The 27,272-nt window shown below is 64.2% G+C and overlaps 1 protein-coding gene across 3 annotated transcripts in view; it reads left to right on the forward strand.

Moving 5' to 3' along the window:
• Nucleotides 1-280: 280 nt before the first annotated feature.
• The window catches only part of SORCS2 (sortilin related VPS10 domain containing receptor 2), a 28,020-nt gene continuing 1,028 nt past the window's right edge, over nt 281-27,272 (forward strand). The window contains exons 1-22 of one of the 3 annotated variants that reach the window (XM_060188512.1): nt 281-395; nt 2,485-2,603; nt 3,524-3,613; nt 9,345-9,524; nt 10,724-10,870; nt 12,380-12,482; nt 12,580-12,656; nt 12,965-13,056; nt 15,130-15,237; nt 15,334-15,454; nt 15,814-15,947; nt 16,250-16,381; nt 17,949-18,120; nt 20,047-20,233; nt 21,124-21,257; nt 21,431-21,554; nt 22,513-22,625; nt 22,910-23,023; nt 23,764-23,863; nt 24,733-24,835; nt 26,377-26,522; nt 27,033-27,077. In XM_060188512.1, the coding sequence (XP_060044495.1) occupies nt 296-395; nt 2,485-2,603; nt 3,524-3,613; nt 9,345-9,524; nt 10,724-10,870; nt 12,380-12,482; nt 12,580-12,656; nt 12,965-13,056; nt 15,130-15,237; nt 15,334-15,454; nt 15,814-15,947; nt 16,250-16,381; nt 17,949-18,120; nt 20,047-20,233; nt 21,124-21,257; nt 21,431-21,554; nt 22,513-22,625; nt 22,910-23,023; nt 23,764-23,863; nt 24,733-24,835; nt 26,377-26,522; nt 27,033-27,077 (2,641 nt within the window). In that variant the 5' untranslated portion in view covers nt 281-295. The remainder of the gene's footprint in view (nt 396-2,484; nt 2,604-3,523; nt 3,614-9,344; nt 9,525-10,723; nt 10,871-12,379; nt 12,483-12,579; nt 12,657-12,964; nt 13,057-15,129; nt 15,238-15,333; nt 15,455-15,813; nt 15,948-16,249; nt 16,382-17,948; nt 18,121-20,046; nt 20,234-21,123; nt 21,258-21,430; nt 21,555-22,512; nt 22,626-22,909; nt 23,024-23,763; nt 23,864-24,732; nt 24,836-26,376; nt 26,523-27,032; nt 27,078-27,272) is intronic. The other 2 variants (XM_060188513.1, XM_060188514.1) reach the window with 2 other exon arrangements.

Here is a 27,272-nt window from a genome sequence, read left to right on the forward strand (position 1 = left end):
TCATCCATCCATCCATCCATCATCCATCCATCCATCCATCCTGCATACACCATCATCTATCATCCATCCTCCATCCATCCATCCATCCATCCATCCATCCATCCATCCATCCACCATCCATCCATCATCTATCATCCATCCTCCATCCATCCATCCATCCATCCTCCATCCATCCATCCATCTATCCATCCATTATCCATCCAGGGGCTGGCCCCCTGCCCACCCTCTCAGGGCCAGGCTGGCTGGGGGTACGTGTCCTCAGGCCTCCAGCCGGCAGCTAACTGTCGGTGACCCCATGAGAAGGGGCTGGTCTGACAGGAACCCCCGCAGGTCTGTGTCCGGGGTGGACGCTGACCCCGACCTAGTCCACGTGGAGGCCCAGGACGCCGGGGGAGGTAAGCTGGGGGTCCACTGGGCGCCCCGGGGAGGGACACGGGTGGAGCACCCTGGGAGATAACAGAACATGAACCCAGGGCACGCGGGGGAAGGGCAGCCTGTGGGCGTGGCACAGAGAGCCGGGGTCGGGGTGGGGCAGCCAGCAGGGGCGGGGCAGGGCAGGACGCTGAGGGACCCTGGACTGAGTGATCACACCGGGACCAGCCGGCAGGCGCACAGGTACCATAGAGCTCTGACCCTCTGTCACTCAGCCCTGTGCCCTGTCACTCAGCCATGTGCCCTCTGTCACTCAGCCCTGACCCTCTGTCACTCAGCCCTGACCCTCTGTCACTCAGCCCTGACCCTCTGTCACTCAGCCCTGTGCCCTCTGTCACTCAGCCCTGTGCCCTCTGTCACTCAGCCCTGTGCCCTCTGTCACTCAGCTCTGACCCTCTGTCACTCAGCCTTGACCCTCTGTCACTCAGCCCTGTGCCCTCTGTCACTCAGCTCTGACCCTCTGTCACTCAGCCCAGTGCCCTGTCACTCAGCCCTGTGCCCTCTGTCACTCAGCCATGTGCCCTGTCACTCAGCTCTGACCCTCTGTCACTCAGCCCTGTGCCCTCTGTCACTCAGCCCAGACCCTCTGTCACTCAGCCCTGTGCCCTCTGTCACTCAGCCCTGTGCCCTCTGTCACTCAGCCCTGTGCCCTCTGTCACTCAGCTCTGACCCTCTGTCACTCAGCCCTGTGCCCTCTGTCACTCAGCCCAGACCCTCTGTCACTCAGCCCTGTGCCCTCTGTCACTCAGCCCTGTGCCCTCTGTCACTCAGCCCTGTGCCCTCTGTCACTCAGCTCTGACCCTCTGTCACTCAGCCCTGACCCTCTGTCACTCCGCCCTGTGCCCTCTGTCACTCAGCCCTGTGCCCTCTGTCACTCAGCTCTGACCCTCTGTCACTCAGCCCTGTGCCCTCTGTCACTCAGCCCAGACCCTCTGTCACTCAGCCCTGTGCCCTCTGTCACTCAGCCCTGTGCCCTCTGTCACTCAGCCCTGTGCCCTCTGTCACTCAGCTCTGACCCTCTGTCACTCAGCCCTGTGCCCTCTGTCACTCAGCCCTGTGCCTTGTCACTCAGCCCTGTGCCCTCTGTCACTCAGCCCTGATCCTCTGTCACTCAGCCTTCTGCCCTGTCACTCAGCCCTGTGCCCTGTCACTCAGCCCTGTGCCCTCTGTCACTCAGCCCTGTGCCCTGTCACTCAGCCCTGACCCTCTGTCACTCAGCCATGACCCTCTCTCACTCAGCCCTGTGCCCTGTCACTCAGCCCTGACCCTCTGTCACTCAGCCCTGTGCCCTCTGTCACTCAGCCCTGTGCCCTTTGTCACTCAGCCCTGACCCTCTGTCACTCAGCCATGACCCTCTCATCCCTGTGCCCTGTCACTCAGCCAAGTGCCCTGTTACTCAGCCCTGTGCCCTGTCACTCAGCCCTGTGCCCTGTCACTCATCTCTGACCCTCTGTCACTCAGCCCTGTGCCCTCCGTCACTCAGCCCTGACCCTCTGTCACTCAACCCTGTGCCCTATGTCACTCAGCCCTGTGCCCTTTGTCACTCAGCTCTGACCCTCTGTCACTCAGCCCTGTGCCGTCTGTCACTCAGCCCTGACCCTTTGTCACTCAGCCCTGTGCCCTCTGTCACTCAGCCCTGTGCCCTGTCACTCAGCCCTGTGCCCTCTGTCACTCAGCCCTGTGCCCTATGTCACTCAGCCCTGTGCCCTTTGTCACTCAGCTCTGACCCTCTGTCACTCAGCCCTGTGCCGTCTGTCACTCAGCCCTGACCCTCTGTCACTCAGCCCTGTGCCCTCCGTCACTCAGCCCTGACCCTCTGTCACTCAACCCTGTGCCCTATGTCACTCAGCCCTGTGCCCTTTGTCACTCAGCTCTGACCCTCTGTCACTCAGCCCTGTGCCCTCTGTCACTCAGCCCTGTGCCCTGTCACTCAGCCCTGTGCCCTCTGTCACTCAGCCCTGACCCTCTGTCACTCAGCCCTGACCCTCTGTCACTCAGCCCTGACCCTCTGTTGACATGTCTTGGGGCTCAGGTGGCGGCTCTTGTCCTTAGGCTTCAGGTACATCACCTGCCATCTTCACAACTGCTCCTCACAGCCGCCGGAGGCCGCGCTGGTTGGGCCCATTGACCCCGGCTCCCTGGCCGTGCGGGACGACTACGCCTTCATCCAGGTAGGCCGGGGGGACCCAGACAGCAGGACGTGAGGCCCAGGGGGACCCAGACCAGCAGGACGTGAGGCCCAGGGGGACCCAGACCAGCAGGACGTGAGGCCCAGGGGGGACCCAGACCAGCAGGACGTGAGGCCCAGGGGGGACCCAGACCAGCAGGACGTGAGGCCCAGGGAGACCCAGACCAGCAGGACGTGAGGCGGAGGGGGACCCCAGACCAGCAGGACGTGAGGCCCAGGGGGACCCAGACCAGCAGGACGTGAGGCCCAGGGGAACCCAGACCAGCAGGACATGGCCACCTGCTCCCCGCCATCTCTAGGTCTTCTGCCGGCTCCCAACTGGGCTGCAGAGTCCCACAGCCATGAGTGAACTGGGGCCTCAGCTTAGGGACCCCCGGCCTTTCCCTTGCCCCCAGTCCCCTCCCTACGGTGAACCCCCCCACCAGGACCCGTCCCCCCAGCACCTGCCCAGGGCAGCCCCTTGCCCAGACCCTCTCCCGCTCACCCAGTCTCACCCCTGCCCCCTAACGTGGGTCTGAGCTCCTGTTCCTCCTGCAGGGAGAAAGCTTTGTGAGTGGGAAGCAGGTCTGCAGGTGTCTCTCTTTCTGTCTCCCTCTCCGTCTCCCCTTTCCTCTTGACTTCTGTATCTATCCAGTAAAGATAAGTAAAAATAAATAAAACAAGAAATGTTAAAAAAAGAAATAGAAAGACCTGCAGAGAGAGAGAGACAGACAGACAGACATACAGACAGCCAACCCGGGGGAGGGTGTGAGCTGACTGGGCTGATGGCAAAGGCGGGAGAGGAAGGACGTTGGAGAGGGCTCTGTGGATGGAGTCTGTCCCGCAGGGCCTCTCCTCTCCCGAGGAGGCGCAGGCAGGACTGGGACCCAGAGCCTCAGAAGCCCGTGTCCCCCCACCCTGCAGGTCACCTCGGCCAGCAGCACCAAGCACTACGTCTCCTACCGGCGCCAGGACTTCGTCCAGATGAAGCTGCCCAAGTACGCCCTGCCCAAGGTGAGGCCCCGGCCCGGCCTCCAGGGCTGCCCGCTCAGCCCTCAGGCTCCCCACACCGCCCGTGCCCCACCCCCGGTGTACCCCGGTTCCGTCACCACCCACTGTCCAGCGGCCAGAGCTCCTGGGCTGGGCAAACCTCCCACGAGGCTCTGTCCACTGTCCCTGACCCCTGACACCCCCACACCTGTGCTAGTCCCTGACACCCGGGAGCAGGGACCCTGTCACTTCTGCTGGTCAGTTCTGTCCCTCCCATGCCTCATCCTGGGCTGCCCCGCGCCTGTCCCCTCTGCCTCACGCCTGGGTTACGAGACGGTGACAGGCCCTGTCCCCAGGAGACCCTGCTGGGCTGCTGCTGTCCCCTTGGGGACAGGATGTGAGTGGCCAAATGGCCCCAGGAACCCACACCCGTGACCGTGGGTGTGGCCCAACCCCCCCCTCGGCGTGCATGTTACAGTGACAGAAGTGACACACGTGTCCCCTCGGGTCCCTGGGCAAGGCAAGGAGCCCGTGTGTTGGATGGCATTGGCATTAAAGGTCCTGCTCAGGGGCCCAGGGCCTGGACAGGTAAGGGTGACAGGGGCACGTGGCCCTGGACTCTGTCTTCGGGGTCAGGGTCCTCACTCCCCCCGCCCGGGGGTGGGGGACTAGAACTGGATTTCCTGCACACAGCACGAGGTTTGTGGTGGATTTGTGGCTGGTCTGCTCCCTCCTCCCAGGCCTCCTCTGTCTCCTGCTTCAATTGCTCAGACGACAGCACGAGCCAGTAGGAGCCGGGGCAGCACATCACCACACACAAGGGCCCGGGTTCGAGCCCTCGATGCCCACCTGCAGGGGGCTTGCTTCACAAGCGGTGAAGCAGGTCTGCAGGTGTCTGTCTTCCCCTCCTCTCTCAGTCTGTCTCTGTCCTGTCCAATAAGATGGGAACAAATGGCCACCAGGAGCAGTGGACTCATAGTGCCAGCCCGAGGCCCGGCCATAACCCTGGAGGCCACCAAGAAATGTCGGGGCAGGAGGGCGGGGCTCCATCCCGAGTCCCCTTCAGCCTGGACTGGCCGGTGCCAAGACAGCCCTTCCGCAGCTGAGCCACTTGGACACCCGGTGTCCTGAGGGGTTTTCCAGAAAGCTCCACGACTTGGCGAGGCCCCAGAGCACCCCCCCCACCCCCGCCCCGGGGGGGGGGGGGGACACGGGTGACCGTCCGCTCTGCGTCAGCAGGAACCACTTTCCTGCTCCCGGGGACAGGCTGGCTCAGGTGGCGTGAGGGCAGCGGGCGTCTCAGCTCCTGTGCCCAGAGCCCGGGCTGGGCTTTGCCTGGGGCGGGGGACCCCTAGGACCTGGAGGCAGCGGCCTTTGCTTCCCTGCCTCTGCAGCCAGACTTGAAGAGGCCGGGCCTCAAAGGCAGGCGGAGCAGGAGGCGGAGCAGGAGGGACTCAGGCTCAGGCGGCCAAGCAAAAGGAGCAGAGACCAAAGGCGTGCGGGAGGCAGACATGAAATGGAACCCCTAGGCCTGATTCCCAGAGCCCCCTGTTACTGGAGTGACCCGTGTGAGCTCTGGCAGCAAAGATGCCACGGGGTGTGCAGGGTGACGGGGCCACTCGGGCAGGCGGAGGTCAGCAGCGCTGGAGCGTGTGGGGGACGGGCGATCTGGAGAGCCCCAGGAAGCGGAGACAGCAAGGACCAAGAGAAACTGCCGCAGGGGCCTGAGGGGCACACGGGGGGGGGGGGGGGACCGTGCACAAGGACCGGGGTTCGAACCCCCTGGGCCCCACCTGCAGGGAGAAGCGTTGAGAGTGGTGGAGCAGGGCTGCAGGTGTCTCTCTCGGGTTCTCCCCTCTGCTCTCTTGCCTCTTGATCTCTGTCTCAATCAAGTCAATTAAAAAAAAAAGGTGGGAGTCGGGCGGTAGCGCAGCGGGTTAAGCGCAGGTGGCGCAAAGCACAAGGACCGGCAGAAGGATCCCGGTTTGAGCCCCGGCTCCCCACCTGCAGGGGAGTCGCTTCACAGGCGGTGAAGCAGGTCTGCAGGTGTCTGTCTTTCTCTCCCCCTCTCTGTCTTCCCTCCTCTCTCCATTTCTCTCTGTCCTATCCAACAACGACGACATCAATAACAATAATAACTACAACAATAAAACAACAAAGGCAACAAAAAGGGAATGAATAAATAAAATAAAACATTTTAAAACGGGGGGGGGGAGCCAGGCGGTAGCGCAGCAGGTTAAGCACAGGTGGTGCGAAGCACAAGGACCAAGTAAGGATCCTGGTTCGAGCCCCCGGCGGCTCCCCACCTGCAGGGGAGTCGCTTCCCAGGCGGTGAAGCAGGTCTGCAGGTGTCTGTCTTTCTCTCCCCCTCTCTGCCTTACCCTCCTCTGTCCCGTCCCGCGGGACCTTCAGTGTGGGTTAACCTAGGAGAGGGAGTGAGGACGAGGAAAGAAGGGAGAGGGAAGGGGACAAGACACGCGAGAGAAATGAGACAAGTCAAGATTCTGATCAAGTCTGTTTATTAGCACCAAAGATGCTGTTTTTAAGGCCAGGGCAAGGGGGGAGTTAGCAGCTGGGGGCTGTTGATTGAAGTTGTTATCTGGAAGGTCCTGGGTGATTCATGGGGAGGTGGAGTTGGGAGACAGGAACTTACCTTGTCTGTGAATAAAGACTCTAAGGTGTAATGAAGCAGGAACTTCCCTTTTCAGCAAGGCCGTCTGTGAACAGAGAGGCTGTGGCCATGCCCATAGCAACCTGGAGGGCACATGTGGCTCCCCACACTCCTCTCTCCATGTCTCTCTGTCCTATCCAACAATGACATCAATAACAACAACAATAATAACTACAACAATAAAACAACAAGGGCAACAAAAGGGAAAATAAAGAAATTCTGGAAACCAAGACTCCACCTTCTGCTCCTCATAAAGAATCACGGCCCAGACTCCCAGAGGGGAGAAATATCAGGGGAAGATGCCCAGAGGGCTCTGGGACCCCAACTCCATCAGGACCCGGCGAGAGAGGAGGAGGAGGAGAGGAAGGACACTCGCAAGTAGCAGCAGGTGTAGGTGTGGCTGAGGAAGAAAGGAAGGCAGGACCAGAAGAAAAATGGGCAAAAATAGACAGACAGACAGACAGTTAACAGCCAGCCCATGTCTGTGACCTTGGGAGACGCACTACAGTTTCCAACAGACGGAATGGAGACGCAGAGCTCTGGTGTGGAATCGCACCCCAGTATTAAGTCACTAATCCAACGTAAAGAAGCCAGGCGGTGGTGCACCTGGGGGAGCGCACACACACCAGAGCGCAAGGACCCGGGTTCAAGCCCCCGCTCCCCGCCTGCAGGGCGGTGGTCACGAGTGGTGAAGCAGGGCCGCAGGTGTCTCCCTGTCTCCCTGCCTCTATCTCCCCCTCCTTTCTCAGTTTCTCTCTGTCTCTATCCAATAACAAATCGATTAATCCCAACAATTCTGGAGCCAGAAGTGAGCATGGCTGGTGCCCCAGGAGCTGGTCACCTGGCGAGGTGAGTGCCGGCTTGAGCCCTGAAGCCTGTCCTGTCCCCAGTGGGGCCGGGGGTGCACACTGCCTCTCCTCCGTGCCCCTGAACAGAAAGAAAACGATCGGGAAAGAGAAATCCACCCGGAGCTTTCAAAGGCCGATCAAAGCAGCGGGATGAAGAACCAGAGAATCACGTCACGGACAGACCTCCCTGAACATGCCCGATCTCGTCTGATCTCGCAAGAAAGAGAATCTGAAGCAAGGAGGGCAGAAGCCATCCGGCCCAGCGGCGAGACAGGAAGGCCGGGCCGGCAAACACCGTGCTGATGAGCCCGAGGAGGCAGAGGGAGAGGCAGACAGGGCACGTGAGGAGTGCTGGGGCCGGCTGTGGCGCACCGGGTAGGGCGCACGGGCTGCCTTGTGCTAGGCCTGGGTTCGAACCCCCCTGGTCCCCCCACCTGCAGGGGGACAGCTTCATGAGTGGGGAAGCAGGGCTGCAGGTGTGTCTCTGTCTCTCTCATCTCCACATCCCCTCTCCACTTCTCTGCCCTGGCCAGTAAAAATAGAATAATAATAATAATAAAATAATAATAATAATTTTAAAAACTTTATGGAACAAAGTAAAAGAAAGAATGGGTAAAGCTCCCGGAACTGATGGCAGACGCGCCGTCACATCTGCAGGTGAGCTGACCTCTGCGGCCCTGGAGCTGCGCACTGGCACAAGTCTGGGCTTGGATACACGAGGACCCAGGTTCGATCCCCCAGCACCGCACATGCTGATGTGATGCTCTTGTTCCTTCTCTCTTCAAATCAGACAGAAAAGATCAGTCATTAAAAAGCGGGTTAATAGGATACAACTCCACGCAGTTCCCACCACCAGAACTCCGTATCCTATCCTCTCCCTTGATAGCTTTCTTATTCTTTAACCCTCTAAAAAAAAAAAAAAAAAAAGCGGGTTAAGCGCAGGTGGCGCGAAGCACAAGGACCGGCATAAAGATCCCGGTTCGAGCCCCCGGCTCCCCACCTGCAGGGGAGTCGCTTCCCAGGCGGTGAAGCAGGTCTGCAGGTGTCTGTCTCTCTCTCCCCCTCTCTGTCTTCCCCTCCTCTCTCCATGTCTCTCTGTCCTATCCAACAACGACGACATCAGTAACAACAATAACTACAACAACAATAAAAGCAACAAGGGCAACGGAAGGGAATAAATAAATAAATATGTAAATAAAAATATTTTTTTAAAAAGCTGACCGGCCTCTCCTAGAAGCACGGCAGCGCCTTGCCATCACGCTGTGGAGAGAAGCCCTCAGCCTGCGGTTCCCAGCGCCCCGGGCAGGAAGGGTCCATGGCGGCAGCCCCAGAACAAGAAGGGGAACCAGGGGCAGCCCCCCTGCTGGATCAGAGCTGCGCTGACACTCTCCTTTGGTTTTTCTTTCTGTATCTTTGTCTCTGGCTGGTGGGGGTGCTGGGGTTGGAACCTGGGCCCTCAGAGGCTCGGGGCTGTGGGCAGGAGCGCTGCGCTGACAGCTGACAGCAGGCCCTGAACTCGTCCAGACTGTGTCCTGTGGGTTCGCTGGCCACACGGAGCCCTCCACGGCCTTGGAGACCCCCACGGCCACCGCCGAAGGGGCCTGGAAGTGCTCGCACCCGTCCTGCCCGATCTCGGTCAATGGCCCCGGATCCTGGCTGGTGTGCTCTTCCCGGGGAAAGCTCGGGCGGCCTAGAACTCGGGATGTCTCTGAACGGTGGGACTGCCGTGTGGGGGTCTTCACAGCACCCTGTCAGGGCTGCGAGGGTCTTGCTCCCTCTTCCTTCTTCCTGCTGCCTTCGTTGTCGATACGACGTGATGGCTGGAGCTTTGGCAATCATCTTGGGCCATGAGGACAAGTGTTGTGCTGAGGGGCTGTAGGGCTGTGGGGTCGGCAGCCAGAGGGAGCTGCTGTCCGTGGGGACTTCTGGAGTCTCCACGTCGGCTGTTTCCCTCGGGGCCTCGTTCGCCCACGAGAGAGGGAGACACGGGCTTCCATCTTGGCTGAGTCCGTTTTCCCAGAATTCCATGCAGTGATGGCTATCGGCAACCCCGGTGCCTTGTGTCTGAGGGCCATGGCTGTCCAGCAGGGAGGGGGCGTCCAGAGCAGCCCGATCGGGATCCCGCGCCCCCCCTCCGCCTCAGCCCCGCGGGTCAGCGCACGGCCCGCCCCCTCCCTGCCCAGGGCGCCCCGGGCCCCTGACCACCCACCTGTGACCTCTGACCCCCAACGGCCAGGACCTGCAGATCATCAGCACGGACGAGGGCCAGGTGTTGGCGGCGGTGCAGGAGTGGCACCAGACGGACACCTACAACCTGTACCAGTCCGACCCCCGCGGGGAGCACTACTCCCTGGTGCTGGAGCACGTGCGCAGCTCACGGCAGGCAGAGGAGAGCGTGCTGGTGGACGTCCTGGAGGTGGGGGCGAGGGGCCGAGGGGGTGGGGATGTCTGGGTGGGGATGTGAGGTTGGGCAGGTGTGGTGGAGGGTCCGTTGGGGTGAGGGGCCGTCTGGAGGTGGGCATGGAGGCCGTCCTGAGGGAGGAATGGGGTGAGTGGGGATGGGGTCTTGGGGAAGGGGCTGAGGAGTCGACGTCCTGGAGGTGCCCCAAGACCACAGGGGGCTGCCTGTAGAGCACACAGTCAGCCTGCAGAAGGTGCACACAGTCAGCCCGCAGAGCACACAGTTAACCTGCAGAAGGCGCACACAGTCAGCCCGCAGAGCACACAGGCCGCAGAGCACACAGTCATCCCATAGAAGGTGCAGTCAGCCTGCAAGAGGCGCACAGTCAGCCCGTAGAAGGTGCACACAGTCAGCCCACAGAAAGCACACACAGCCTGCAGAAGGTGCACACAGTCAGCCCACAGAAGGTGCACAGTCAGCCTGCAAGAGGCGCACAGTCAGACCGCAGAAGGTTCACACAGTCAGCCCACAGAAGGTGCACACAGTCCACAGAAGGTGCACAGTCTGCAGGAGGCACACAGTCAGCCCGCAGAAGGTGCACAGTCAGCCCACAGAAGGCGCACACAGTCAGCCCGCAGAAGGCGCACAGCCTGCAGAAGGTGCACATAGTCAGCCTGCAGAGGTGCACACAATCAGCCCGCAGAGGTGCACACAATCAGCCCGCAGAAGGCGCACAGTCAGCCCACAGAAGGCCACACAGCCCACAGAAGGCGCATACAGCCTGCAGAAGGTGCACACAGTCAGCCCACAGAAGGTGCACACAGTCCACAGAAGGTGCACAGTCAGCCTGCAAGAGGTGCAGTCAGCACGCAGAAGGTGCACACAGTCAGCCCGCAGAAGGTGCACAGTCAGCCCGCAGAAGGCACACACAGTCAGCCTGCAGAAGGTGCACACAGTCAGCCCACAGAAGGCGCACACAGTCAGCCCGCAGAAGGTGCACACAGTCAGCCCACAGAAGGTGCACACAGTCCATAGAAGGTGCACAGTCAGCCTGCAAGAGGCTCAGTCAGCCCACAGAAGGCGTACACAGCCCACAGAAGGGGCACACAGCCCGCAGAAGGCGCACAGTCAGCCCGCAGAAGGTGCACACAGTCAGCCCCTTGGTTGTTGTCAGGACAGGCCTGGCCAGGTGACCGTCCTCTGTCCCCTCCCAGGTCCGTGGGGTGAAAGGCGTGTTCCTGGCCAACCAGAAGCTGGACGGCAAGGTGGTGACACTCATCACCTACAACAAGGGGCGCGACTGGGGCTTCCTCAGAGCCCCCAGCACCGACATGAACGGCAGGCCAACCCGCTGCGGGCCCGTGAGTGCAACTCCTGGGACGGGCGGGGGCGGGGCGGGCTGACCGTGCTGACCACGTGCTGACTATGTTGCCCGCGTGATGACAGTGCTGACCTCGTGATGACAGTGCTGACCGTGCTGACCGCGTGCTGACAGTGCTGACCTTGTGATGACAGTGCTGACCGCGTGCTGACCTAGTGCTGACCACGTGATGACTGTGCTGACCTCGTGCTGACCGTGCTGACTGTGTGATGACCGTGCTGACCGCGTGATGACCGTGCGTAATGACAGTGCTGACCGTGCTGACCGCGTAATGACAGTGCTGACCGTGCTGACCGCGTGATGACAGTGATGACCGCGTGATGACAGTGCTGACCGCGTGCTGACCTAGTGCTGACCACGTGATGACTGTGCTGACCTCGTGCTGACCGTGCTGACTGTGTGATGACCGTGCTGACCGCGTGATGACCGTGCGTAATGACAGTGCTGACCGTGCTGACCGCGTGATGACTGTGCTGACCGCGTGATGACAGTGATGACCGCGTGATGACAGTGCTGACCGCGTGATGACAGTGCTGACCGTACTGACCGCGTGATGACTGTGCTGACCGCGTGATGACAGTGCTGACTGCGTGATGACAGTGATGACCTCGTGATGACGGTGATGACCGAGTGCTGACCGCGTGATGACCATGCTGACCGCATGCTGACCGTGCTGACCACGTGATGACAGTGCTGACCATGTGATGACAGTGCTGACCGCGTGATGACAGTGCTGACCGTGCTGACCGCGTGATGACAGTGCTGACCGCGTGATGACCGTGCTGACCGTGTGATGACAGTGATGACCTCGTGATGACCGTGCTGACCGTATGCTGACTATGCTGCCCGCGTGATGACAGTGATGACCTCGTGATGACAGTGATGACCGCATGCTGACCGTGCTGACCGCGTGATGACAGTGCTGACCGCGTGATGACAGTGCTGACCTCGTGATGACAGTGATGACCTCGTGATGACAGTGATGACCAAGTGCTGACCGTGCTGACCGCGTGATGACAGTGCTGACCGTGCTGACCGAGTGATGACCGTGATGACCGCATGCTGACCGTGCTGACCGCGTGATGACAGTGCTGACCGTGCTGACCGCGTGATGACAGTACTGACCACGTGATGACAGTGCTGACCGTGCTGACCGCGTGATGACAGTACTGACCGCGTGATGACAGTGCTGACCGCGTGATGACAGTGCTGACCGTGCTGACCGCGTGATGATAGTGCTGACCGTGCTGACCGCGTGATGACAGTGCTGACCACGTGATGACAGTGCTGACCATGCTGACTGCGTGATGACAGTGCTGACCGTGCTGACCACGTGATGACAGTGCTGACCGCGTGATGACAGTGCTGACCGTGCTGACCGCGTGATGACCGTGCTGACCATGTGATGACAGTGCTGACCGCGTGATGACTGTGCTGACCGCGTGATGACCGTGCTGACCGTGTGCTGACCGCCGCCCGCTCTCCCCAGCCCGACTGCCACCTGCACCTGCACCTGCGCTGGGCCGACAACCCCTATGTGTCCGGCACCGTGCACACCAGGGACACCGCCCCCGGCCTCATCATGGGCGCAGGTGGGCCTGGCGGCAGCCCTCCCCTCCCCCCGTCCCTTCCCCTCTGCCCCTCCCCCCCCGCCCCCTCCCCTCCAGCTGTAATGACCCCGCCCCCCAGGGAACCTGGGCTCGCAGCTGGTGGAGTACAAGGAGGAGATGTACCTGACCGCGGACTGCGGGCACACCTGGCGGCAGGTGAGGGAGGGGAGGGCAGGGCAGGGGAGGGAGGAGCCGCCTGGTGGGCCGTGTGGGCGAGGGCCCTCAATCTGCCTCCTCCACCCGCTCGTTCACCCAGTCATCCCTCACTCGTCCTTCACTCGCTTGTCCGCTCACTCTGCACCTGAGTCCCTGACTACAGGAAGGGACGCCCCGGTCAGCAGGGACAGTGCTCCCGTCAGGGCCTGGGACCAGAGTGGACTTCCCGGAGGGGGCGACGCAGGGCCCGCGTCCCCCTGGCGGCCTGACCTGCGCGTGGACGCTGACCCCTGGCCTCTGGCCCGCAGGTCTTTGAGGAAGAGCACCACATCCTGTACCTGGACCACGGCGGCGTGATTGTGGCCATCAAAGACACCTCCATCCCCCTCAAGATCCTCAAGTAACGCGCCCGGGGACCCCCGTGTTCCCTTCCAGGGAGGTCAGGGTCCCACAGCCCCACCCCCAGTGTCAGGATCAGGGAGGGCTTCCTGGAAGAGGAAACTCAGGTGTCAGCAGAAGCTCCTTTAGCAGGGAAGGGGCCATGAGGGCAGCTGGGGGGCAGCTCAGTGTGTGTGGGGGGCTAGCTGGGTGTTCCCAGGGCCCAGCTACCTGCCATCCAGCACCCTGCAGCCAGGGGTGGGTGCCTGGGGTGTCTGCTGTGCTGGGCGGTTCTGTGGGGCTGGGTGCTGGCTGGGGGTGCTGGGTCCTGTAGGGCTGGGTGCTGGCTGGGGGTGCTGAGCCCTGTGGGGCTGGGTGCTGGCTGGGGGTGCTGGGTCCTGTGGGGCTGGGTGCTGGCTGGGGGTGCTGAGCCCTGTGGGGCTGGGTGCTGGCTGGGGGTGCTGAGCCCTGTGGGGCTGGGTGCTGGCTGGGGGTGCTGAGCCCTGTGGGGCTGGGTGCTGGCTGGGGGTGCTGAGCCCTGTGGGGCTGGGTGCTGGCTGGGGGTGCTGAGCCCTGTGGGGCTGGGTGCTGGCTGGGGGTGCTGGGTCCTGTGGGGCTGGGTGCTGGCTGGGGGTGCTGAGCCCTGTGGGGCTGGGTGCTGGCTGGGGGTGCTGAGCCCTGTGGGGCTGGGTGCTGGCTGGGGGTGCTGGGTCCTGTAGGGCTGGGTGCTGGCTGGGGGTGCTGAGCCCTGTGGGGCTGGGTGCTGGCTGGGGGTGCTGAGCCCTGTGGGGCTGGGTGCTGGCTGGGGGTGCTGAGCCCTGTGGGGCTGGGTGCTGGCTGGGGGTGCTGAGCCCTGTGGGGCTGGGTGCTGGCTGGGGGTGCTGGGTCCTGTGGGGCTGGGTGCTGGCTGGGGGTGCTGAGCCCTGTGGGGCTGGGTGCTGCCTGGGGGTGCTGGGTCCTGTGGGGCTGGGTGCTGGCTGGGTGGCCTGTGGGGCTGGGGGTGCTGTGTGGCCTGTGGGGCTGGGTGCTGGCTGGGTGCTGGCTGGGGGGCCTGTGTGGCTGGGTGGCTTGTGGGGCTGGGTGCTGGCTGGGTGCTGGCTGGGTGCCTATGGGTCTGGGTGGCCTGTGGGGCTGGGTGCTGGCTGGGTGCTGGCTTGGTGCTGGCTGGGTCCTGTGGGGCTGGGTGCTGGCTGGGGGTGCTGGGTCCTGTGGGGCTGGGTGCTGGCTGGGGGTGCTGAGCCCTGTGGGGCTGGGTGCTGGCTGGGGGTGCTGGGTCCTGTGGGGCTGGGTGCTGGCTGGGGGTGCTGAGCCCTGTGGGGCTGGGTGCTGGCTGGGGGTGCTGAGCCCTGTGGGGCTGGGTGCTGGCTGGGGATGCTGAGCCCTGTGGGGCTGGGTGCTGGCTGGGGGTGCTGGGTCCTGTGGGGCTGGGTGCTGGCTGGGGGTGCTGGGTCCTGTGGGGCTGGGTGCTGGCTGGGGGTGCTGAGCCCTGTGGGGCTGGGTGCTGGCTGGGGGTGCTGGGTCCTGTGGGGCTGGGTGCTGGCTGGGTGGCCTGTGGGGCTGGGGGTGCTGTGTGGCCTGTGGGGCTGGGTGCTGGCTGGGTGCTGGCTGGGGGGCCTGTGTGGCTGGGTGGCTTGTGGGGCTGGGTGCTGGCTGGGTGCCTATGGGTCTGGGTGGCCTGTGGGGCTGGGTGCTGGCTTGGTGCTGGCTTGGTGCTGGCTGGGTCCTGTGGGGCTGGGTGCTGGCTGGGGGTGCTGGGTCCTGTGGGGCTGGGTGCTGGCTGGGGGTGCTGAGCCCTGTGGGGCTGGGTGCTGGTTGGGGGTGCTGAGCCCTGTGGGGCTGGGTGCTGGCTGGGGGTGCTGGGTCCTGTGGGGCTGGGTGCTGGCTGGGGGTGCTGGGTCCTGTAGGGCTGGGTGCTGGCTGGGGGTGCTGGGTCCTGTAGGGCTTGGTGCTGGCTGGGGGTGCTGGGTCCTGTGGGGCTGGTTGCTGTCTGGGGGTGCTGAGCCCTGTGGGGCTGGGTGCTGTCTGGGGGTGCTGGGTCCTGTGGGGCTGGGTGCTGGCTGGGTGGCCTGTGGGCCCTGGTGACACCCGTGTCTAGGTTCAGTGTGGATGAGGGCGCCACCTGGAGCAACCACAACTTCACCAGCACCTCGGTGTTCGTGGACGGGCTGCTGAGTGAGCCGGGAGAGGAGACGCTGGTCATGACGTCAGTGCTGGGTGCTGGGTGCTGGGTGCCCTCGCTGTGGGCGGGCAGGGTGCAGTGGCTCCGTGCGCTGGCAGGCTGAGGCGCCCCCTCCCCCAGGGTTTTTGGCCACATCAGTTTCCGCTCCGACTGGGAGCTGGTGAAGGTGGACTTCCGGCCCCTGTTCCCCCGGCCCTGCACCGAGGCCGACTACAGCGCCTGGGACCTCGCAGACCTGCAGGTGGGCGCTGGGGGCCTGGGGCGGGTGGGTGGGTACAGGTAGGTGTCAGGTGCAGGGGGCCGGGTGGGGGTCTCTGGGTGCAGGCGACTGGGGCCTGGGCTGGGGGTCACGGGGTGCAGGGCCCATGTGTGGACCCCCAAGAATGAGGACTGGAAACGGGTTCCAGGGGCTTCACATCAGAGGGGACCAGTGACGCCCCAGCACACTCCTGTTCCTTCAGCCACGGCCTCCCTTTACCGCCTTTCCCCCCGGGGGACCCCCCCCCCAAAGGCTTAGGCCTGGGAGACCCCCCCACCAGGCTGAGGCCCGGGAGACCCCCCCACCAGGCTGAGGCTGAGGTCTGGGGTACTGCCCCACAGGGTGACCGCTGCATCATGGGGCTGCAGAGAAGCTTCCGGAAGCGGAAGGCCTCGTCCCGGTGCGTGAAGGGCAAGGGCTTCTCGGCGCCCCTCACCTCTCGTGTCTGCCCCTGCCGGCCCTCAGACTTCCTCTGGTGAGGACCCCCCAGTCCCCCGTCCAGGCCGCACCCCTACCTCCCCTGGGGGGCTGCTCTACGACTGGGACCCGGGGCCACAGTCCCCCCACCCTGCCCAGGACTCCCTCGGGTGACACCTCTGAGTCCCTCTCTCACCTGCGTCGCACCCAGCATCCTTTAAGCCCAGTCCTCCTCCAGGCAGCCCTCCAGCCGTCCCCTTGGCTTCCATGTCTGTCCCCCCTTCCGGGATTCCTGTTGGCCCTGGGTTAGAGCCCCACGCGGCCCACCTGACGGGATCCTGTCCCCCTGCCTGCTCCCAGTGACTACGGCTTCGAGCGCGTCCCCTCCTCCTCCAAGGCTGACGCCCACCAGTGTCTTGCCGACTTCTGGTTCAACCCGCTGTCGCCCCCTGAGGACTGTGCCCCTGGGCAGACCTACACCAGCACCTTGGGGTGAGCGGCCAGGGGCAGTGGGGGCAGTGGGGACAGTGGGGGCCTGAGTGGCCAGCTGGGCACAGGAGGCCTCAGGTTTAGGAGTCTGTGTTTTTATTTCATTTACTGGACAGATGTAGAGAGACACTGGGAGGGGAGAGAGGGACAGACAGACACTGGGAGGGAGAGAGGGACAGACAGACACTGGGAGGGAGAGAGGGACAGACAGACCCTGGGAGGGAGAGAGGGAGAGACAGACACTGGGAGGGAGAGAGGGACAGACAGACCCTGGGAGGGAGAGAGGGACAGACAGACACTGGGAGGGAGAGAGGGACAGACAGACACTGGGAGGGAGAGAGGGATAGACAGACACTGGGAGGGGGAGAGGGACAGACAGACACTGGGAGGGGGAGAGGGACAGACAGACACTGGGAGGGAGAGAGGGACAGACAGACACTGGGAGGGGGAGAGGGACAGACAGACACTGGGAGGGAGAGAGGGACAGACAGACACTGGGAGGGAGAGAGGGACAGACACTGGGAGGGAGAGAGGGACAGACAGACACACCTGCAGCCCTGCCCCTCTGCTCGGGAAGCCTGGCCCCAGGCCGCTGTGCCCCTGCCCGGCCCCTGAGCACACGGTTTGTGTGCAGCACTGAGCGGCCCAGCAGAGCTGGCAGATGGCGGACTCGAGGCGAAGTGGGGCCGATGCCACCCACCTCCACCACCATCTGCCATCCCCATCCATCCACCATCACCCACCCACTCACCCACCATCCGTCCATCTACTTACGCTTTCAGCCTTTCTCCCACCCACACACCCTCCAGCCACTCATCTAGCCTGCATCTCTTCATCCATCCATCCATCCATCCATCATCCATCCTTTATCCATCTATCCATCTACCATCTATCCATCATCCATCATCCATCCATCCATCTACCATCTATCCATCCATCCATCATCCATCCATCCATCCATCTACCATCTATCCATCCATCCATCATCCATCCATCCATCCATCCACCATCTATCCATCCATCCATCATCCATCCATTCATCTATCCATCCATCCATCATCCGTCCATCCATCCACTGTCTATCCATCCATCATCCATCCATCCATCTATCCATCCACCATCTATCCATCCATCATCCATCCATCCATCCATCCATCCATCCATCCATGATCCTTCCATCCATCCCTCATCCACCCTCCACCACCCACCCTCCAGCCACTCATCTAGCCTGCATCTCTTCATCCATCCATCCATCCATCCATCCATCCATCCATCCATCCATCCTTCATTGTCCACCCATCCTCCCATGCATCCATCCTTCCATCCATCTGTCCACCATCTCCCCTTGCCCTTCCCCCCACCTGTCCGCCATGCCCACCTCCCATCGGCCTTGGTGCCCGCCGGCCCGCAGCAGGAAGGGGAGAGGTAGCCGGGCACAGGCTGGCGAGGGGCACCGAGCGGTCAGTGAGCCGGCCGTTCCCACCCGGCAGCTGCCCGAGACCTGGTGCTGGTGGCAGGGGGCGTCCAGGGCTCGGCCGGCAGTGACCCCGTGCCCCGCGCCCGGCCTCAGGTACCGGAAGGTGGTGTCCAGCGTGTGCGAGGGGGGCGTGGACCTGCAGCAGAGCCCGGCCCGCCTGCCCTGCCCCCTGATGCCCCCTCGCGGCCTGCGGGTCAGCCTCCGCGGCGAGGCGGTGGCCGTGCGGCCGGGGGACGAGGTCCGGTTCCTGGTGCGGCAGGAGCAGGTGAGCCCCGCGCTGCGGCCGCCGCGTCTCCCGTCTGTGCGTCTCTGCCAAGGGACACGAGGACGCGGTATAGCGGGAGGGCCGCTCCGTCTGCTCCGTCTGTCCCGCCCGCAGGGGCCCGGGCCCTCCCGTGACGCTGACCGAGCGGGGGACAGCGGCCGCGTTGTGCAGGCTGCAGCGGGCCACCGGCTGCTTCCTGGGTGCCCCGCCCGCCCCGCCCCTCCCCTGGGTCCTGAACACGTGACACCCTCAGGCATGCCGGTGCCACACGGGCGCAAGGAGGCACAGTCCAAGCCTGTGTGTGTGTGAGTGTGAGTGAGTGTGTGAGTGTGTGTGAGTGTGAATGAGTGTGTGTGAGTGTGTGAGTGTGTGTGTGAGTGTGTGTGTGTGTGTGTGTGAGTGTGTGTGTGTGAGTGTGTGAGTGTGTGTGATAGTGTGTGATTGTGTGTGTGAGTGTGTGTGTGTGTGTGTTAGTGTGTGATTGTGTGAGTGTGCGATTGTGAATGTGTGTGTGTGTGTGTGTGTGTGATAGTGTGTGTGTGATTGTGTGTGAATGTGATTGTGTGTGAGTGAATGTGTGTGTGAGTGACTGTGGCTGAGTGTGTGTGTGAGTGTGATTGTGACTGAGTGTAAGTGTGTGTGATTGTGACCGAGTGTGAGTGATTGTGACTGAGTGTGAGTGAGTGATTGTGACTGAGTGTGAGTGATTGTGACTGAGTTTGAGTGATTGTGACTGAGTGTGTTTGAGTGTGACTGTCTGAGTGTGAGTGATTATGACTGAGTGTGAGTGAGTGTGTGGGTGTGTGAGTGATTGTGACTGAGTGTGTGTGAGAGTGTGTGTGATTGTGACTGAGTGTGTGTGAGTGATTGTGACTGTGTGAGTGATTATGACTGTGATTGTGTGAGTGTGTGAGTTGTTGTGACTGTGTGAGAGTGTGTGAGTGATTGTGACTGAGTGTGAGTGATTGTGAGTGTGTGAGTGATTGTGACTGAGTGTGAGTGATTGTGAGTGTGAGTGATTGTCAGTGAGTGTGAGTGTGTGAGTGATTGTGACTGAGTGTGAGTGATTGTGAGTGTGAGTGATCGTGAGTGTGAGTGAGTGTGAGTGAGTGAGTGTGTGAGCTCGAGCTCTGGCCCGGGCTGTGAGCTTTGTTCCTCTCACGGCAGCACACTGGTCATGAATCAGGAATTAAGTGGTCACAGTGTCTTCAAGTCCTGCTGTTCCTGTGTCGTGACTCCCACGGCCCCTGGGCAGGAGCGGGTCCTTGGCGTGATGGTGACGGGTGGGGGTGGGGTGACGAGGGCAGAGGTCACAATCCCCTCCACCCCCAGATCAGGGGCTGGACCATCCTCACACCCCAGGACTCGGACCCCAGGACTCAGACCCAGACCCGGGACCCTCAGACCCCAGGACTCAGACCCCGCAACTCAGATCCCAGGCCCGGGACCCTCAGACCCCAGGACTCAGACCCCAGGCCCAGAACCCTCAGACCCCAGGACTCGGACCCCAGGCCCTGGACCCTCAGACCCCAGGACTCGGACCCCAGACCCCAGGCCCTGGACCCTCAGACCCCAGGCCCACCACCAGGGGCAGCAGAGAACTGTCTCCTTACGGCCCAGGGGGCAGACAGCTCCACCCTGGACCCCCCCAGCCCCCACCACCTTCACGCGTCCATGGCGTCCATGGCGGGGGAAACCAAGGCTCGGGCCTGCCCTCCAGCCCCGGCCCCCGGCCTGGCTCCAGCCGTGTTTCAGGGTGACCGTGCGGCCTGGGGCTGGGGCTGAGGACCCGGGGTGGGGCTGCCCGCCCCTGGGCCGTAAGGTTGGGAATAGCTGCTGTGGACTCTGGTCAGAGTTGAGACCAGCCAGTCTCTGTGTCTCTGTGTCTCTGTGTCTGAGGAGCTGGCCCGGCCATGTCCCCTGCAGGGCGACATGCTGACCACCAGGTACCAGGTGGACCTGGGGGACGGCACCAAGACCGAGTACGTGAACCTGACGCTGAGCGGAGACCCCGTCCGCCATCGCTATGCACGCCCCGGGGTGTACCGCGTGGCTGTCACCGCTGAGAACCCAGCCGGCCGAGACGAGGCTGTGCTGTTTGTGCAGGTCAACGGTGAGTGCCCCCGGGAGTGGGGGTCAGGGGTCAGGTCAACGGTGAATGTCCCCGGGAGTGGGGGTCAGGGGTCAGGTCAACGATGAGTGCCCCCGGGGGTGGGAGTCAGGGGTCAGGTCAATGGTGAGTGTCCCCCGGGAGTGGGGGTCAGGGGTCAGGTCAACGGTGAATGTCCCCGGGAGTGGGGGTCAGGGGTCAGGTCAACGGTGAGTGTCCCCGGGAGTGGGGGTCAGGGGTCAGGTCAACGGTGAGTGTCCCCGGGGGGGAGTGGGGGTCAGGGGTCAGGTCAACGGTGAGTGCCCCCAGGAGTGGGGGTCAGGGGTCAGGTCAACGGTGAGTGTCCCTGGGAGTGGGGGTCAGGGGTCAGGTCAACGGTGAGTGTCCCCCGGGAGTGGGGGTCAGGGATCAGGTCAACGGTGAGTGTCCCCGGGGGGGGTGGGGGTCAGGGGTCAGGTCAACGGTGAGTGCCCCCAGGAGTGGGGGTCAGGGGTCAGGTCAACGGTGAGTGTCCCCGGGAGTGGGGGTCAGGGGTCAGGTCAACGGTGAGTGTCCCTGGGAGTGGGGGTCAGGGGTCAGGTCAACGGTGAGTGTCCCCCGGGAGTGGGGGTCAGGGATCAGGTCAACGGTGAGTGTCCCCGGGGGGTGGGGGTCAGGTCAACGGTGAGTGTCCCCCAGGAGTGGGGGTCAGGGGTCAGGTCAACAGTGAGTGTCCCCCATGGGCAGGGGGCAGGCCAGCTGGACTCAGGTCTGCAGGGGTTGGGGGGCTGGAGATGGGAGGGGTGAGAGGAGGGGTGGTGGAGGGGACGTCGGTTTTGGTATCTGTGGTGATGACGGCGGTGGGGTGACGTGGCGGTGACGGCCGTACCCCTGCCCCTGCCCCTCGCCCGCAGCCCCCCTGCAGGCCCTGCACCTGGAGGTGGCCCCCGTCACAGGCGTCAACCAGGAGGTGAACCTCACGGCCGTGCTGCTGCCCCGGAACCCTAACCTGACGGTCTTCTACTGGTGGGTCGGACACAGCCTGCAGGTGTGCGCCCTGCGCCGGCCGCTGCCCCTGCCGCCTCTCCGCTCCTCCCCTCCCCTCCCCTCTCCCGCCCCCTCCTCCCCTCCCTCCTCCCGGCCGGGGAGGGTCCAGGCAGGGGCCAGGGTCCCGAGCCTCCACTCAGCCCAGGGCTGGGTCACCCCTCCCCGTCCCCGCAGCCCCTGCTGTCCCTGGAGAACTCGGTGACCACGCGCTTCGGGGCTCCTGGGGAGGTGCGCGTGACGGTGCAGGCGGCCTGCGGGGCCTCGGTGCTGCAGGACTCCAGGGTGGTGCGCGTGCTAGGTGAGCCCGGGAACGGCTGCGTCCAGGGTGGTGCGTGTGCCGGGTGAGCCCAGCCCGGGCGGGTGGCAATGGCTGCATCCAGGCTCTGCTCCTCCCGCTCCTTCCTGCCGCCACCTGCCACCTGCCCTCAGTGGGAAGGGGAGGAGGGGCGGGGGGGGAGGAGGGGAGCTTGCATTCAGAAAGAGGGTCACCGGATCTGAAAGCCAGTGACCATGCTGGCCCCTTGAGAGTGGCAGGCCAGAGGCCCGGCGCCGACCAGTGAGCCCGGTGCCGACTGACCAGTGAGCCCGGCGCCGACTGACCAGTGAGCCCAGGGCCGACTGACCAGTGAGCCCAGCGCCGACTGACCAGTGAGCCCAGGGCCGACTGACCAGTGAGCCCAGCGCCGACTGACCAGTGAGCCCGGTGCCGACTGACCAGTGAGCCCAGGGCCGACTGACCAGTGAGCCCAGCGCCGACTGACCAGTGAGCCCAGGGCCGACTGACCAGTGAGCCCAGGGCCGACTGACCAGTGAGCCCAGCGCCGACTGACCAGTGAGCCCAGGGCCGACTGACCAGTGAGCCCGGCGCCGACTGACCAGTGAGCCCGGCGCCGACTGACCAGTGAGCCCAGGGCCGACTGACCAGTGAGCCCAGGGCCGACTGACCAGTGAGCCCGGTGCCGACTGACCAGTGAGCCCAGGGCCGACTGACCAGTGAGCCCGGCGCCGACTGACCAGTGAGCCCAGCGCCGACTGACCAGTGAGCCCGGCGCCGACTGACCAGTGAGCCCAGGGCCGACTGACCAGTGAGCCCAGGGCCGACTGACCAGTGAGCCCGGCGCCGACTGACCAGTGAGCCCAGCGCCGACTGACCAGTGAGCCCGGCGCCGACTGACCAGTGAGCCCGGCGCCGACTGACCAGTGAGCCCGGTGCTGCCCCTCGTGGCCCGGTGCTGACTGACCCCCTCTGCCCCCAGACCAGTTCCAGCTTGTGCCCCTGCAGTTCTCCGAGGACCTGGACACCCACAACCCGGACACGCCCGCCTGGAGGGAGGACGTGGGCTCGGTGGTCAGCCGCCTCCTGGCCAAGGTGCCGGGTCGGCCGGGTTGGCGGGTCGGGGCTGGGGCCGGTCCTCGGCAGCTCTGACCCGCAGCACGTCGCTGACCGCTCGGGGCCCGACGTGAGAACGGGGTGTCCCGAGGGCCTTGAACCCCGGCACAGACCAGCCCCCGGCCTCCCCAGGCCCCCAGGAGGGAAGCCCACCGTGACCAGGCCCCTCCGCCTCACGTGGCCACCACGTCACCCGGGGAACTGGGGGGGGGGGGCGGTGTGCACGGGCGTGGGGGCAGGTGACGACGCGGCCGTGTCCCCAGGAGACCGGGGTCCCCGTGGAACTGCTGGTGACCGTGGTGAGGCCGGGGCTGCCCACGCGCGCCGACCTGCACCTGCTCCTGCCGCCGCCGGGGTCCTCTCAGCAGCACAGCCTGGTGAGTGACAGGGTGAGGCCTGCCCGCCCGTCCCCTCCTGGATGGCGGTGGCCAGGGGACTGCTGTCCGGTCCCCACCCTCTCACTGGCCTCCCGCCTCCAGGAAGACCTTCCTGGCCTCCTCAGGGTGGGGCCCCAGGGAGGATGGGTGGGCAGGGTGACAGTGTCAGGCGGGGTCCTGTGCCCACTGCCTCTTGCCCCTCCGGCCCTGTGCCCACTGCCCCCTGCCCTCCTGTGCTCACTGCCCCCTGCCCTGTGCCCACTGCCCCTGCCCTCCTGCCCTGTGCCCACTGCCCCCCACCCTCCTGCCCTGTGCCCACTGCCCCCATCCTCCTGCCCTGTGCCCACTGCCCCCATTCTCTGGCCCTGTGCCCACTGCCTCTTGCCCCTCCGGCCCTGTGCCCACTGCCCCCTGCCCTCCTGTGCTCACTGCCCCCTGCCCTGTGCCCACTGCCCCCGCCCTCCTGCCCTGTGCCCACTGCCCCCATCCTCTGGCCCTGTGCCCACTGCCCCCATCTTCCTGTCCTGTGCCCACTGCCCCCATTCTCTGGCCCTGTGTCCACTGCTGCCACCTTCCTGCCCTGTGCCCACTGCCCTCCTGCCCTGTGCCCACTGCCCCGTGCCCACTGCCCCTGCCCTGTGCCCACTGCCCTCCTGCCCTGTGCCCACTGCCCCCTGCCCTGTGCCCACTGCTCCCTACCCTGTGCCCCCTGCCCTGTGCCCACTGCCCCCTGCCCGCAGAGGCTGAAGGCCATGGAGCAGGCCCTGAGGGCACAGAAGGTCCATTTCCTGCTCCGAGGTGGTGTCCGAGTACTTGTGACCCTCAGGGACCCTGACGCAGGTGAGGGCCGGGCCCCCACGTGCTGCTGGGACTGGTACCCAGGCGCAGAGCTGCCGCCCACCTGCCCTGTCCGGCCAGACCCCACCCCAGGGCTGGGAGCTCCTGTGCCAACCTGGTCTGTGGTCTCCAGCGCCCACCCAGCCCGGGACCGTACCTGTCCCCGTCACCAGCCTTTTGGGACAAGGGTCAGCAGATGCCACGACTTCCTCCTCTCAGAGGGAGGGACCTGTGTCCTGCAGGAACAAGGGACGGGGGGGGGGGGGGGGGGCGGTGTCCTGAGCTGCAGAGGACAGAGCGGGTGCGGGGTGTGGGGGGCATGGAGGCCGGACAGCACCCAGGTCAGGTGGGGGCAGAGTGGGGATAGGCAGGGTGGGGGCAGGGTGGGGACAGAGTGGGGACAGGTGAGGTGGGGACAGAGTGGGGACAGGTGGGGTGGGGGGAGAGTGGGGGCAGGCGGTGGGGGCAGAGTGGGGACAGGTGAGGTGGGGACAGAGTGGGGACAGGTGAGGTGGGGACAGAGTGGGGACAGGCGGGGACAGATTGGGATCAGGCGGGGTGGGGGCAGGGTGGGGACAGGTGGGGTGGGGACAGAGTGGGGACAGGCGGTGGGAGCAGAGTGGGGACAGGTGAGGTGGGGACAGAGTGGGGACAGGCGGTGGGGGCAGAGTGGGGACAGGCGGTGGGGACAGATTGGGATCAGGCGGGGTGGGGGCAGGGTGGGGACAGGCGGGGTGGGGGCAGGGTGGGGACAGGCGGGGTGGGGACAGAGTGGGGACAGGCGGTGGGGGCAGGCAGGGTGGGGCAGGCATTTGGGGGCAAGTGGAGGGGTGGGGCAGGCCCAGCACCCACTAACGGCCGCATCACCACAGGCTCTCAGCATCTAGGCAGCAGTGGTGGCTACTGGGCTGTGGCTGTCCTCTTTGTCACCGGGCTGCTTGCCGCGGGGACCTTCATTTTCTTCAAGTTCAAAAGGCAAGGTGACCCTGGGCCAGGTGGGGCCGTGGGGGCGGGTCCTGGCAGGCTCCCCGCTGGGCTCAGGGCGGGGGACACAGAGGGTCACTCAGGGGCTTAAGTGGCCTTTCAGGGCCACACAGCAGGAAGCAGGATCTGTCCCTCCCCCGAGAGCAAGGTGCTGGCCAGGGCAGCCCCTGGGGACACTGGAAGGGCACGGCAGTGTCTCTTCCTGCTGCTTGAGCCCCAGACCCTGCCCAGTCCCCTCTCGGCTCCCTGTCCAGTCTCCTAGCCAACACCCGTATGTGTGCACACACACACACACACACGCTCACACACTCACACACATACGCATGCACACACACACACACACATGCTCACGCTCACACAGGCACTCATGCACACACACACACGCACACACACACACACACATGCTCACGCTCACACACACACTCACGCACACACACTCACGCACACGTACACGCACACACACACTCACGCATATGTACACGCACACACGCACACACATGCTCACACACACTCACACACACATGCTCACGCTCACACACACACTCATGCACACACATGCACGCACACACACATGCTCACGCTCACACACACACTCACGCACACACACACACTCACACACGCACACACATGCTCACGCTCACACACACACTCATGCACACACATGCACGCACACACACATGCTCACGCTCACACACACACGCACACACACACACTCACACACACACACTCACACACACACATGCTCACACACACACACATGCGTTCGGCAGAAGACATTGCCCTGGGCAGCTGGTCCCAGCAGCTGGTGGGATCCAGCCCAGGACCACCCAGCACTGCCAGGGAGACGGGAGAGGCTAACACCCTCCATGACAGTCACCCAAAGTCATGTGGAAACACAAAAGGCCCTGAGTCGCGAAATGATCTGGAGAAGAAAGCAAGCACCGGGGGCAGGCGGTAGTGAGCGCGGCGGGTTAAGCGCAGGTGGCGCAAAGCACAAGGACCAGCGTAAGGATCCTGGTTCGAGCCCCGGGCTCCCCACCTGCAGGGGAGTCGCTTCCCAGGCGGTGAAGCAGGTCTGCAGGTGTCTGTCTTTCTCTCCCCCTCTCTGTCTCCCCCTCCTCTCTCCATTTCTCTCTGTCCTGTCCAATAAATAGAAGAATGGCCACCAGGAGCAGTGGATTGGTAGTGCTGGCACCCAGCCCCAGCGACAGCCCTGGGGAAAAACAAAAGCCCAAGAAGGTTGTGGAGCCAAACTCAGCCTGTGAGGCTGCTGCTTCAGTTCACTGTTGCTCCTCTCCCTGCGTGTCAGACATCAAAGCCATGTGTGCTGGGGGGCCACTCTGCTCTGGGCGGGTGCCCAGTGACTCGGCCCCAGCACAGCCAGGGGACATGCAGGGCTGACCAGAGGCCGACTTGTCTCAGGTCCTGGGTGGCGGGGGGGGGGGGATGGAGGAGGGAGGCCTTCCTGGAGGAGGAGGCTGTCTTGGGAGTGGCCCACGTGGGGCAGGGCCCTGAGCTGCCCTCCCCCGTAGGAAACAGCCCGGCAGGACGGTATACGCCCAGATGCACAACGAGAATGAACAAGAGCTGACCGTCCCCGCAGGGCACTGCCCGCCTGCGCCCGGCGGCCCACAGGGAGAAGCCTTCCTGGACGGTCACCTGGACTCCCGCTCCCTGGGTAACACCCTCCTCACCCCTACCCCGTGCAGGCCACCCGACTGTGACCCACCCTGCCACCCCACAGGGCAGGGGGGTCGCCTCGGCGTCCACGCTGGGAGAGTGAGCTCCCTCCTGTCAGCCAGTCAGCCTCCATTGTCACCTCCCCGTACCCAGCTGGGTGCCTGTCCCCACGACCAGGAAAGTGGGAGCCAGAGCTCCACGTTGGTCCCTGGGGGCAGCCGTGAGCCCCACGCGCGTGTCCCAGGGTCCCCAGTGCTGCCCGGGCGAGGGGACAGTTAGTGAAGACGGGTCTCGGTCCTGCCTGGGGCAGCTGCCAGCGCCCAGCCCCTGCGGGCAAGGAGGATGCCGGTCTTGATGTCCTAGTGGCGGTGGATGGGAGCCCTGGGGACGAGGGGGGTGTCCCAGCAGCCGGCCACCCAAGCTCTGATCTGAGGACCCCTGTCCCCCCCACCCCATCCCGGGTCCTGACTGCCCACTGCTTCTCTCCTGTCGCCCTGCTGGGGCCCAGCGCCCAGCCCCTCACGCACCCCCCTGCTGCCCGCCCCCCGCACAGGTCAGTGGTGGGTGGTGGCCACCTGTGACCTTGGGTTCCCGGCTCTAGGGCACTGTCCGCTCACCCCCAGGACGTCCCCAGGCCTCTCACCGCGTTCACGCCTGCATGGGGGCTGGGGGTGCTCTCCGGCCGCTGCCCTGCCTCTCCAGCCCCCTGCCCGCCATCCCTGCGTCCGCCCGTCCATCCGTCCGTCCA

Source organism: Erinaceus europaeus, chromosome 3 (assembly GCF_950295315.1).
Source record: "Erinaceus europaeus chromosome 3, mEriEur2.1, whole genome shotgun sequence".
In the NCBI taxonomy this organism is placed as follows: Eukaryota; Metazoa; Chordata; class Mammalia; order Eulipotyphla; family Erinaceidae; genus Erinaceus; species Erinaceus europaeus.